Genomic DNA, 12,935 nt, shown 5'->3' on the forward strand with positions numbered 1-12,935 from the left:
CCCGGAGCACAAGTCAGCTGGAAAGTAAAGCAAACGGGCATAAATGTCCCAGGGAAGCGGGAGCACAGTTGGCCTTTGGACACCACAGTGTTTGGTTTGTAGACATGGAAGCCCAGAGGCAATAATTGTAAACTGGACAGTGCTGATCCAGGGCGTGTTTGGGAAGAGATTGTGCAAAGACGCTTCCCAATCAGCTTGCTTCAGTCAAACACACTTTTTTTTTTTTTACTTAGTTTCCCGAGTCCCAGGCTTCCCCAGGTTGAAAAAAAGACCTCATTTAGTCATCTAATGAGTCAAAAATGCACGTAGAATAAGAGTAAAGGCTGGTTCATCCATCATTTGGGAGAAGGTAGGAGGATTAACTAGGTCATTAAAAAAACCCAACTTTTGACAAGAAGACAGAGCATTGCAGAACAGCCCAGGTGGGAAAGCCGCAGAACAGGCAGGCAGCAGTAAACTCGTACCCCCCTCTTCCCTTGCAGACACAGGCACAGGTATTAGGACAGCAGGGACACGTACCTGGGTCTGGCTCTGTGTACAGCAGGTTTGGGGCTCTCGCTGTGCCCACTTGGCTCTTTCACTTGTAGGCGGGAGTGGAAAAGACAGCGCTGGATGGGAATATGATGCTCTCTGCCCTGCAGAGATTTCAGTGCTGCCAGTGCAGTGATTTCAAGGTTGGTGCGTGCAAACCAAACATGCTGTGCGAAGCTGGCAGCCCTACAGGATCGGGCACCCAAGCCGCCATCCCACGCACATCCCCACACGGGATTTTAATGCAACTCTTTGGCAGAGTGAGCAGAGAAAAGCAGGGCTCCAGCCTCAGCCATTCTTCTCCAGTGCAGGGTGGTTTTCCTGCCACAAAGAGCTACTTACGGCAAATCCACCCCTTTCCACCAGTTCCAAACCCAGCTATGGGCTGCCTCTGTGTGCTTGCTTGTTAAATTTAGTCAAAACTTGGAGCTTCCCTCTGCAGAGATCACAACCCCTCCCAGAGATGCATTTCACTCCCTATGCACAGAAATGCTCCTCTTACCTACCTTCCTAGATACCTAGAGGTATCTAGGAAACAATATTTTCTTGCAAAATAGTCCATTTGGGAAGGCAGCACCCACCACTGAGAAACTGCTGTCCCAGGGTGAGAGAAGCCCTCAACACCCCAATCTCACCTCCAGGAGGGCTCTGGAGGGAGCAGCCACCTCTCCCCAGGGCAGGCTCCCTGCCATCCCCCTCTCCATGCTTGCAAGGAAGTACAAGCACCCCAACAAGGCAACACCCACCAAAACCAGCCCTGAGACCCCCATAGCCTCCCTGCCTCTGGTCCCAGCCTTCGTAGAGACCCCAAGTCGCACTACTGAGACAATACCCTCTGCAACAAACCTAACCCCCTGCCCAGGGAGAACAGGGAGCACGTCCCACACTGCCAGCTCCTCTGAGATAACACCTGGAGTTACTTTACCAGCTGCACATGAGTACACAGAGCTGAACTGGCACCTGAGGGTATTTGCTAGAGGTAAATATTGACATGAAGGACCTCAGAGAAGCATAGCCTAGCAGCTGAGATAGCAAGCTGAATTTTATTTTTTTTTTTTTTATCTCTTTTACTCTCCCACATAGTCCTCCCAAGCTACAGCTCTTCTGTGCTGCAACTCAGCCCTTTTATTGGAAACCTGTGCTCCTTCCCCAGCTGCAATCATTTTGCCTCTGCTAGAGCTTGGGTGGCTCTGCCTATCCCTGGTGCAGGCAGCGCTGCCTGCCTGGGGAGCCCTCCCGGTGGCCAGAGCCATGGGGATTAGTGTTTCGAAGCAAGCAATAAATTTCTGAGATGTGTAAGATTCATTTGAAGATTAAAGCTGCGGAGGCAAGTCAGCCAAAACAAACGGAATGTTTTCCTGGCTCAATCTGTCCTGGGACACACAAAAACCTGGGAAAGATGAAGACACCCTGGGAACAGGCATGGAGCTGAAGTCCTGTGTCTGGGAGGTTTGCACTGGGAAGAACTGGATGCAATGGGAAACATACTGGTTTTCCAAGGCCTGGGAACACATTCAGCTGCCCGCCAGTGGAAGGAGGAGCCCAGGCCATTGCTGAGGCCAGGCAGGGTGGGTATGTGTCTGGGTCATTTGTCCCTTGCACACGTATTTAAAGAACAAACCCTTTTCTTTAAAGTCCCAATGTTTTGGAATAAAGGCTGGAGCGTGCCTGGGAGCTACTAAGTAAATCCCTCTTCATGCAGGGGTGGTTAAAGCAGTGCAAGCACAGAAGACATATTGAGCACCCTGAAAAGGAAGCAGTGCCTTTGATGGCAAAATATTTCTTGCTTCCCAAGCATGGCACCCCTCTCCTATAGCACATTTCCCCCCACACATCATTTTTTAATGTTTTGATGGCCTAAAGGTTGTTCACAAGGGTTTCATCCCTGTGCAGTGGGATGCGGGGATGGGAGTGACGTGATTTGCAATGTTGCAGACTTTGTGTAATGCTGCAGGGTACAGAGGGGGGTCAAAGCAGGGAAGCAGAAGTATTAGGAGCTTGTCACCTTGGTTGTTGTGGCTGGCTCACACACCACCTGTGAAGGGCAGGGAAGCCTGAGCATCACCGCCCTTATGTCAAGAGGCACCACGAGTGTCATTATAAACACCAGCATCCAGTTACGATGGTTATTTTTATTGCAGAAGCACTCTTAATCTGTCACCAGAATGAGGGAGTGCCCAGCTCAGCCCGGGAAGCTACAGACAGCTCTGCCACAAGGAGCTAGAGGCTCAGTCAGAGCCAATAGGTACAGGGGGAGGAAAACCAGTGCTGCCTTCCTCATGTTACTGGGAGGTGGAGGGGAAGGATTGGGAGCAGGTTGCCCATGGAGCTGGTGGCAGAGATGCCTGGCAGTTGTCTGAGGAGAATTTCGAAGCTCAAAGCAACCTGCCTGCTTGGTGGCTGCTGCCGTAGCATTCATGGTCGCATGGCTTGCTCTGATTTCAGAAGAAGTGAAGGCACCTGGAAGACCCCTTCCTTCTCCCCGCTGCTCTCTGCTTAAGAGGACACCAGGCGCCGAATAATGAAGAACTTGCCTGGTATTGCCTTCCTCTCTATCTTGAGCCATAGGGAGAATAAATCCGTCTCCTCATCCTCGACGGCAAGCTGGAAGGTGAAGCTCTGCAGCAGCGTGGTGAGGAAAAGGAAGAGCTCGATGCGGGCCAGCGCCTCTCCTGGGCACATCCGCTTCCCTGGGGGCACAGCGAGAGGAGGGTGAGCACCGGGTTGATGGCTTCATCCAGAGTTTGGGGAAAAAAGTGCATAAAAGGATAGCAAGAAAGCTCATATTAAGGGTACAACTTTGGTGCCAACTGATATTCATACTGGCAGTCTCTGGAGCGGAGCTGCTGCAGGCAGGGTGCCAGCAAAGGTGGCATGCAGGGCTGAGCACTGACCTGCCGAGAAACCCATGAAAGCTTCGCGCTTCCTGAACTCGCCCTTCTCATCCAAGAAGTGGCCTGGGTGGACTTCTTTGGGGTTCTCCCACTGGGTTGGATCCATATGCACAGAACAAAATACTGGAATAACAACTGTGTCCTGCGGGAGAGAGACGGGGCAGGGGAGCAAGGGGGGACATCAGTGTCACGGCATAGGGCTCTGCTGAGCTGAATGAGCAAGTGAGGAGCACCCCGATGCCCGTGGGGAGGCAGCCCAGAGCGATGGCTCTGTGCCAGGCAGGGGCAACTAACGTGGGGCTCCGCTGTCCCCATGGTCCTGCCGGTCTCTGTGCAGCTCATGAGACAGAAATTATTGAGTTATTCCCATTGATTTATGTTAAAACCCCTCTTGCTGCACAAAGTCCAAAGGAGGGAGGTGTTCCTTCAAGGTGGGTGCTGTACAAAATGCTTGCAGTCAAACCTGGACTGGCGGCTGTCCCCAGATCTGCCGAGGAGGCTGGCTTGGCCCCGTGCCGGGGTGAGCTCAGGCTCCCAGCCCCAGCAACCCTGCACATCTCCCTGGTGCAAAGAGGTGTTTTCCAGGACAGGCAAGGGACACGGTTGTGTGTGTGCAGAACTGGCAGCAGCATTCACCTCCCTCTACTCCTCTGCTAAAAGGTTATCGCCATCTCCCCCCACCGAGGATTGGGAAAGACCCAGGACCTTCAGGAGTGAGCAAACAGCCTAGGGGCAAAGGCAAATCTTATTCAAGCCCCCGTACCACCCCTCCCCTTGGGGACACAGAGGCTCCAGGGCCACGACGACTACCTTGGGGATGGTGTGGCCCCTGAACACAACGTCCTGCGTCGTCATCCGCGGGAAGTTCTCGATGGGGGTCTTGTGGTAGCGCTGCAGCTCATGGATCACTGCATTGGTGTACGGCATCCTCAGCTTGTCCTCCATGCTGGGAGCACGGCCGGTGCCCACCACCGCGTCGATCTCCTCTTGGACCTTGGCTGGGGAAAAGGCAGGCGTGGAGCTGCGGTGCTTGCTGTGCAAAACCCCCCATAATTTCTTACTGGCCTCCATGGGCACCTATCCTAGAGCCAAAGGATGATCTAGCAGAAAGGGAGAAACCTGGAGTAACCCCTCATAGAGACCAGAAATAGGGTCTCTGTCCACATACCTTCCCGAATCAGGCAGGTTCAAGGCATCTCTCATGGGCCAGTCCGGGGACATCTGCACAGGCAGGGGTGGGGAGAAGGGAGCAGGTACCTGGATCCCTCTGGCCTGTGTGTATCTGTGTCTAATGGCTCTCACCCTTGGGTGACCTATGCAGGATGATTTTGATCTCCCCACAAATGGGACCCTCCAGGGCTGGGACTCTCTGTCTGCGCCTTTGCTGCACCGTGACCTCCTCAGGCACAGGGAGCAGTCGCATTCTGCTGCTCTTACCTTGAATATGGGGGTATTTTGCCAGGATCAAGAGGCAGAAGACCAGGACGTTGCTAGTGGACACTGTCCCGGCACCAAAGAGGTTGAATACTGACATGACCAAGTCTTCGTTGCTGTACAAGTTCTCTGGGCTGCTCTTCTCCTGCAAGGATGCAGTGGGGAGGGGATTCAGTATCGTCTGGGTGATTTTCCAGGCTGCAGCCACGTCTGGAGGGCAGCCCTCGCCCTGCTTTGCACCACATCTACCTTCTCCGCTTTCATAAGGAAACAGTCAATGTAGTCCCGGGGGCAGCTGGGATCCAGCATTAGCTTGTGAAGCTCGACATTTTCTCGGATGTAGTCCTTTAGCTTCTCACACTCGGCCAGGGCTTTCCTGTGTGGCCCTGGGAGGTGGTGCATGATGTTGGGGAAGGTGTTGTAGACCTGCGGATGGAGGAGGCACAGGAGGAGCTCAGGTGCCTGGATGGAGCCTCCTGCACCTTCCCTCAAAGCCATGCTGTCCCATCAAAGCCAAGGAGTGACCCAAAGCCAAGGAGCATCCCTCAACCACCTGAGCGCATCAGACATGAGAGCACTGAGCACAGCAAGGACGCCTACCATGGCGACGGGGGAGAGGAAGAAGCTGGTGTAATTCCCGATCGTGTTCAGTAGCTCCAGAAAGGCCGTGTCACTGTAGCTGTAACGGCTCCCAAAGACAATGGAGCAGATCACATTGGCAACTGCATGTCTGAACATCATAATTGGCTCGAAGGTGTTTCCTGCAGCCATAGAAGAGGCAAGAAAGGCGTCAAAAAGTCAACAGTTATGTATCTGCTTCAACGCAGAAAATGCCCTTCCTCCCCCCTTGAGCCCCTGTCCCTTGAGCTCTGAGCCCTGGTTGGGACTGAAGCACCTCCAGGCACTTTGGGCTCCTGCTGACATGCCCCGGGGATCTGGGGGGCTGCCGAGCATCTCCCTGTGGTGACCGGCCCCTCGCCAGCACTGCACATCAGAGGCAGAGGAGCCAGCGTACGACCGAGCCTCCATCTCCTCTTATATTCAGGAAGCCCCAGAAGAGGCGGTGGCACTGGCAGCATCTCGGTTTTGTCAGAGAGGAGGACATCGCCCTGATAACTCCCGTGTCGCCGGAGCAGTATGTTTTTCTTGCGTTCTCAATGCCATGCACTTTAGTTTCCTATTTCTGTTCTTTGGGCATGAAATGTTCCTCAGTGGTCCACCACCACGTGCACCAGTTCAGGAGCAGGATCTCCCACCCTGGCCTTTAAGCCATGACTGTATCACATCCCTGCAGCTCTCTCTGGGTGGAATGGGGCTAGGTCTAAGCCCTCTCTCTACGAGGATCACCCACACCAGCCATTGCAAACAGCTCCAGGGACCACACATGTTCCATGAGGCTGTTGTGTGTCCTCTGCTTGCCCCAGGGACCAGGGTGGACAGGACTCAGGTCACCTTCAAGTTCTTCCAGCAGCTCCACCAGGTGCTGGGCCTCCTGCTGCACCCGCTGCGACATGGAGCTCTTCCCCATCCCGAAGTCCCGCAGGGTGCTGAGTGTGAACCTCCGCAGCTCCTGCCACTTCTTCTCGTTGTTGGAGACAAGACCTGGAGGGAGGCAGTGGAGACCACTCACCTGCCTGCCCTGCCACTCCTCCCCGGGAACAGGGGACCCTGCTCTGAACCCAGCTGAGGAGCAATAGGGCAATAAGCCAGGGAATGACCCTGGTGTGTGCACAGCGTCCTCGAAAGGCTGAGGATCTCTACAGAAACTCAGAAAAAAGCTGGAACTGGCTAACTGGAATTAACATTGTCCTCAGACAAGAGGCTTAATAGTTGGAGGGATTTGCAGAGTGGGAAATGGGTTTTTGAGGTCTTGGGTGTGGAGTCCATCACTAGACATGAACATGGCCAGCTGCAGCTGGGGACTTTCTGCTCACCCAGAGAGCAATAAGGTGCCTAGAAGAAATCCAGATGCCTACCGTAGTCTTTCGATAGCTGCACCAGAAGGGGTATTTCAGGTCTCCCTCCAAACTCCTCGGAGTGGCCCAGCAGAGCATCCTTCACCACCTCGTACCCGCAGAGCACCACCACCGGCTTCAGCCCCAGCCAGACAGTGAAGACGGGGCCGTACGTGCTGCTCAGCTGGGGGAGGATGGGAAAGCTGCGGTGAATGAGGATCCTGCACCCCAGTCATTAGTTTAACTTTAAAGTAGGTCTCGTGGCCACAACGCTGGCGAATGCATGAGCAGGGAGGGGAAGCACCTCCCTCAAAGCCGGCGTCCTTGCCCTGCTCCCACCCCAGCCCTGTCCCCAGGAGGTTTCTGATCCTACTGCTACTTTGGGGGTTCAGAGCATCATCTCCAGGAAGCGGCTCTGGATGGCGGCAGTGCCGCAGCCCGGAGGGGGATTAGTGTCAGCACCATGGGTCCCTTACAGGAGGAGAAAGACTTCAATAACAGTATTGATTATGCTCCCAGTAGCAGGGATTTAGGCAATTCTGGCAGAGCAAGATGAGGGAAAAAGAGAAAAGAAAGGTGGGAAAAGAGTCACCTGCACAATTCCCCTTTTATTTTGACATGGGACATTCCTGCTTTCTTTCCTGCTGCCCTGCCAGGGCTGGGAGTGGGTCTGGCACTGCCAGCTCCTCTCTTACCTTCTCGTAGGTCCTGTGGAGAGGCAAGATATCCTTTTGGCATAGGTTGCCCAGAATGGGCCATGGGGCCGGTCCCGGAGGCAGCCATCTTCTCTTCCTGTCAGTTCTCCACACCAGGAACCACAGGATGGAGAGGAGGAGGAGGGTAACCAGCACCCCAGCCGATCCAGCATCCATCCTCACCGCGTGCCACTGAGCAGTGAAAAAAATCAAGAAATTCCCCCTCCAGGGAGAAAATCACAACCGAGCGGTGAGCAGAGAGGAGCTGCAACCTGCTGCCTCTGCCCTTCCTTGGGCTCTATATAGGCACAGCCCTTCCCACATCCCCAAGGTCATCTCCTGCGCATCCCCCCGCTGCTCCCCGGGCGGTCAGTGACACGGAAGCTCTGGTTTCTCCCAGCCAAGCACATATCTGGCCCCGCCGTGTTGTAACATGGATCTCAAAGACCTGACACAGGGTGCTGGAAGCATTGCAAAACCCTGCAGGCGTGCCGGGGGAGATAGCGTCTCTCCCCTCCCTGTGTTGCTGAGTTACTTTTTGCTTGATGCTCCCTTTCGGTGACATGCGATGAAAGAAGATGTCACTGTCCTGGCAAAACCTCACATGTCACCACCAGGTCATTGCTCGTCTTGTCGCTGCCTTGCTTACCAGTGCAGTGACCCAAGAGGTGACATTCTTGTAAACTGAAACCGAGGGATCCCGGGAGCAGGGCATGCACAGCTGGTCAGGTACCTGTTGGGTGACAATTTTCCATCAAACTGCTTTCTGATGGAAAGTGGATCAGAAAATAGGAAAAACACATTTTTTTTCTAAAATATTTTGCAGTTCTGCTTGGGTTTTGGAGGAACATCAACCCAAGGTGTTGCGGTTGTTGCAGGTGTGGGATTAGCTCTTCCCCAGGCTCCTCCGGCCTCTTCAGGGTTCTTCCAATCTTTTGAGCATCTTGCTCTGAGCACCAGCACATCTGGCTGCACATGAGCACATCTGGCACTGGCTCAGCCACCACAACTCTGGTCTCAAGCCCTTGGCCGAGTGAGCTGGTCACAAGCCAGTTCCCAGCAAAGGGTGTGAATTCTCCTGGAGGAGAGGGCTGGAGGAAAAGAGGGAGGAGGTTTGATTTCATGCTCGTGCCTGCAGTGGAAGGAGGCCCTCAGCAGAGGGCATTAAATGGTATTTGCTGAGAGGAGCCTGAATTATAACGCCCACCCAGCAAGGCAGCATCCTCCGGCGTCCAGGAGCCAGGATTGCATTTGGGCAGGGCTGATAGAAACAGCCAGGACCTCTGCACTTGCACCCCTTTTTGGCCATGTAGCGGGGCAGTTCTCAGGTGTCAGGCCAGGGATGCTCAGCACCGCCGGCCAGGCTCGTCCTAGCTGGGCTCTGGGGGATGCTCTCCCGTGAGCACAGTGCGATTCCTTACATGTACACATCAAATCTCTCTCAAATCCCCAAAAAGTGACTGGCAATGAACCTCCCGCAGCCCTGGGACTGCTCTGTTTCAATATTTTGATTTCCTCCCCCCGCCCCATGCTGCTGGGGGCCAGAGGAGACTCCTGCCTCCACCAGCCCTGCAAACGCATGCAGCAAAAGGGGGTTTGGGGGGAGAGGGTCATGGCGGCTGGATGGGCAGCCCCACGGCAGTGCCAGGAGACCCATAGCTGACACCCACTGGGGCTGAGGCCAGGAGGTTACCGTGAGTCACTTGTTTACCCCGTCCCATCCCGTCCTGTCCCTGCTCTTCCCATGGATTGCTCTAAATTCTTGGCTTGGGTGTCTGCAAGTGGGGAACTTTGCTCAGGGAGGTGATGTAGTGACTGGGATTTTGGCAGGGGGGTGAACAGCCTCTCAGTGACTGACACAATTTTTTCCATGGCAGCCAAACAATACAAAGGAATCACTTGAACAACAGGAAAAGAAAGAGCCGTGGGGATTAATTTGAGCTGCAAAGTTTAAATCCGATGGAAAATTCCCTCTTCTGCGGGCGAGCTCAGGCAGAGCCTGTGGCTGCCTGCCTGGACACCAATAGTGTTTCAGTGCAACACTTATTGCTACAGCAGGTTTTCTGAAAGACAAATGTCTCTAATGCAATAAAAAAGCATTATTAATAGAGAAAACCAACAAATCGCCCTGAGCATTAGGAGTGCATGAGTCCAGGTCACCAGACAAGCAGTTTAACAAGAAAAAACTCCCAGGGACCATGAAATTTTGTATTTGTCTTCTTGAACTGCTTAATGAATCTTTGCTTTAAGTTTCTCTTCATAATCTACAAAATAAATTAAACCAAAAGACCCGCAATGTAGTGTCGCTATAGTATCTCTTGTCAAGTGTGCAGAAAAAAAAAGGGAAAGGTAGAAGTTGTCGACTAAACTTTTATCAGCTGAACATCACTTTGCCTGGAGACAGCTCAGGAGGCAAGAGCACAGATGGGCTTTGGTGCAGCTGGTTCTGCACTTTGGGGGCTGGGACCTAAAGTGAGCCCAAACCACTTCATGTGAACCCAAAAGCACTGGTACTTTGTCTGTCTTTCTACCGATTTTCTTATAAGGGCTTTTGGAGAGCAGGGGTCTGTAGAGAAGCAGGCTGCTGCAAGGCTTTGGGATCCCTTCAGGAGCAGTTAGTAAGACCTTTCTGCCCTAAAACCTAAAATAGTAGGGATGGGTCAGCTAAAAACCCACATGGAAGGACCCATGTGACATGAACAAAAAAAGGGAGAATATTTTGACTTCTAAAAAAAAAAAGCAACATTTGGAGATTGCCAGGGCCTTTGGATTTTAATTCGAAGTCATGTTGTGGGGCAAAACTCCTGCAGAAATAGCATGTAAAAGCAACTGAGGAGCAGAACAGCCCATGCCTGCCCCGCTGCAGCTGGGTGCTCCCAGGGCTCAGGGGGACATCTGGTCCCAGCTGTGCCCAGTCCCAGAGCCAGGATGGAGCCCGGCTCCTGCCTGCCATGCTGCGGCTCTGCAAGGGGACGGGGAAAAGCATTGCTCAATTAAATGGTCATGTTGCTGGATCAGATCCAGAATATATCAGAGGGGTCGATTCAAGGAATTAGAAGAAATTATGCTCACGGGATATTTTTCAGTGTAGACGTCTATTTGGAAAAGCTGTGAGGCAAACATGGCAGCACAGAAGTGAGAGAAGATGACTCCAGTTAAATAAAGAAGTCAATAAACTGTCTGGGTTATTAGATCTAGGAATATCTGCCGGAGGAAATCATAACGGTTGTTCCTGTCTCTCAGCTAGCACTTCTCTGCAGTCAGCATCAAAAAACCTTGGCAAGGATCAGGACGTGTCCCATGTCACGGGGAGGAGGGTGGGAAGCAGAGCCACGGCACGGTTGGGAATAGGGTCTGGCTGGGGCTCACAGCCGCAGAAACACCAAGTCACCGAGGCTGGAGACACCTCTGGAGGTCATCTGCTCCAGCTCCTGCTCCAGCAGGGCCAGCGGGAGGAGGCTGCTCCAGGCCATGTCTAGTTGGGCTCTGAATATCTCCAAGGGCAGAGTCTCCACAACCTCTCTGAGCAACCTCTTCCCCTGTTGGACCGCCCTCATAGTAAAATAGTATTTCCTGGTGTTTAAGGAGAACTTCCTAGATTTCAGTTTCTGCCCATTGCCTCTTGTCCCCTGGCACCACTGAGAAGAGTCTGGCCCTGTCTGCTGTACCCACCTCCATCAGGCATTTATCCACATGGATAAGATCTCCCTGAGCCATCTCCTCTCCAGGCTGAACCATCCCAGCTCTCTCAGCCTCTCCTCATCAGAGGGATGCTCCAGGTCCTTAGTCTTTGCTGGACTCGCTCCAGCATGTCCATGTCTCCCTTGCCCTGGGGAGCCCAACGTGGTACACAAACCCCAGATGTTTCTCACCAGTGCTGAGCAGAGGGGCAGGATCTGCCCCTCAACCTGCTGGTGATGCTCTGCCTAATGCAGCACCTGCATTTGCTCTGAGAGTGCATTGCCGGCCCATGGTCAGCTCGGTCTCCTCCAGGACCCCCAGGGCCATCTCTGCCAAGCTGCTTTCCAGCTGGGTGGCCCCAGCATGTCCTGGTGCCTGGGGCTGCTCCTCCCCAGGGGCAGGACTTGGCGCTTCCCCTTGCTGAACTTCACGAGGTCTCTCTCAGCCCATTTCTCCAGCCTGCCCAGGTCCCTCTGGATGGCAGCACGATCCTCTGGTGCAGCAGCCACTCCTCCCAGTTTGGTGTCACCTGCCAACTTGCTGAAGGTGCACCCTGCCCCATCGTCCAGGTCATTAATGAAGATGTCAGACAGCATTTCTGGAGACTTCTGGTCCACAGGCTTTCAAACACAGCCTTCATGGCAGCACTGCTAGATAGCTGATACACCGTGTGAGGTTTCAGCCTGGGCTTTGCAGAGCCCACCCTACCTCCATGCCCACCTCCTCACACCCTTCACGTTGGAGCCATTTTCAAGGCTGATGCCCAGATCCCACCTTGGGTATGAAGCAAAGCTGTGCCCGCGGGTTCCCCTGACCTTGTGCTTTGCTTCAGCTCTGCTGGCTTAGAGTAAGCTGTTACGCTTACGCTAAGGCAATTAATAGTATCCTAATGCAATTTTCCCCTCGCCAGCAGCCCGAAGCCGGGGCACTCTGGAGGTGCTCTGCTCACCCCGGGGCCTTGACCGTGCAGAACGGAGGATGCGTAAAAATAGCTGCTAACCATTTTAGTCTCTCCTCTTTTCCCATCTGCAAGCACAGGGGTGAGACAGCCCCGGCGGCCACTCGCTGCGTAGCCCAGGCCAGCTAATGACTAAGCTGGGAGTATTTTTGCTTGCTCTTAATAATGCAGCAGTACCCACTGCATCGGAGTCTGGCCGTAATTATAGGGCGAGTGTCATTTGTCATTGCTGTCATCTCCTCTTGCTGGGGTGTAGCTCCATGGCAGCGTGATGCTAGAGCCCCTTTCACACTCCTGGGGGGTCATTTCTGGGGTTTGCTATGGGATCCCTCAAGAAAATCCAGTTTTACAACCCAGACCTACTCTGGTGTGTAGGAGAGGTGTGGTTTGATTTGTCTCAGTAATAAAAATGTGGTTTGTTTGGTCCCAGGGCTTTCTCCAGTGTGAGGCAGGCAAAGCGGTGGAGCAGGAGCCCTTTGCCCGCTTGCCGGCCTCATGCTGTTACTCCTCACCTGTGTGTCTCAGCTGAGGTCCTCGGCCGAGCCACCCGCCGTGGTGGCTGCTCGTTGGAGATGGATAGCATCAGCATGTTGTGGTCTTAGCTCCTGGTGGTCGGCCTGGCAGCATGGCCACTGAGCAGGGCTTTGGGCTTTATACCTGCAAGCCCAACCCTGCACTCTTTGAGGGTTCAGCACTGGAAGAGCATCAGGCCCTTCCTTCATCCACCTACATGTCGCAGTTAAACCAAGCAGGCGGCTTGATATGGTTTTCCGTGGCTTGCTCATCC

At 53.7% G+C, this 12,935-nt stretch overlaps 1 protein-coding gene across 1 annotated transcript; it reads right to left on the minus strand.

Moving 5' to 3' along the window:
• Nucleotides 1-3,027: 3,027 nt before the first annotated feature.
• On the minus strand, nt 3,028-7,686 carry LOC140660285 (cytochrome P450 2C5-like). The gene is made up of 9 exons (XM_072880993.1): nt 7,510-7,686; nt 6,836-6,998; nt 6,312-6,461; nt 5,460-5,620; nt 5,109-5,285; nt 4,863-5,004; nt 4,236-4,423; nt 3,426-3,567; nt 3,028-3,221 (listed from the first exon to the last, which is right to left on the minus strand). Exons 1-9 carry the CDS (start codon nt 7,684-7,686, stop codon nt 3,028-3,030), a joined length of 1,494 nt encoding a protein of 497 aa, XP_072737094.1.
• Between the last annotated feature and the right edge of the window lie 5,249 nt (nt 7,687-12,935).

This window comes from Ciconia boyciana, chromosome 16 (genome assembly GCF_034638445.1).
Source record: "Ciconia boyciana chromosome 16, ASM3463844v1, whole genome shotgun sequence".
NCBI lineage: Eukaryota > Metazoa > Chordata > Aves > Ciconiiformes > Ciconiidae > Ciconia > Ciconia boyciana.

What these genes read in the sequence shown, in the direction of transcription:
- LOC140660285 (XM_072880993.1), bottom strand. Translation starts at nt 7,686, where the DNA reads ATGGATGCTGGATCGGCTGGGGTGCTGGTTACCCTCCTCCTCCTCTCC. An exon ending in TCCTTATGAAAGCGGAGAAG is followed by an intron (nt 5,005 to 5,108) that starts GTAGATGTGGTG and finishes GCATCCTTGCAG; the next exon opens with GAGAAGAGCAGCCCAGAGAA. An exon ending in GGGGCCACACCATCCCCAAG is followed by an intron (nt 3,568 to 4,235) that starts GTAGTCGTCGTG and finishes TCTCTCCCGCAG; the next exon opens with GACACAGTTGTTATTCCAGT.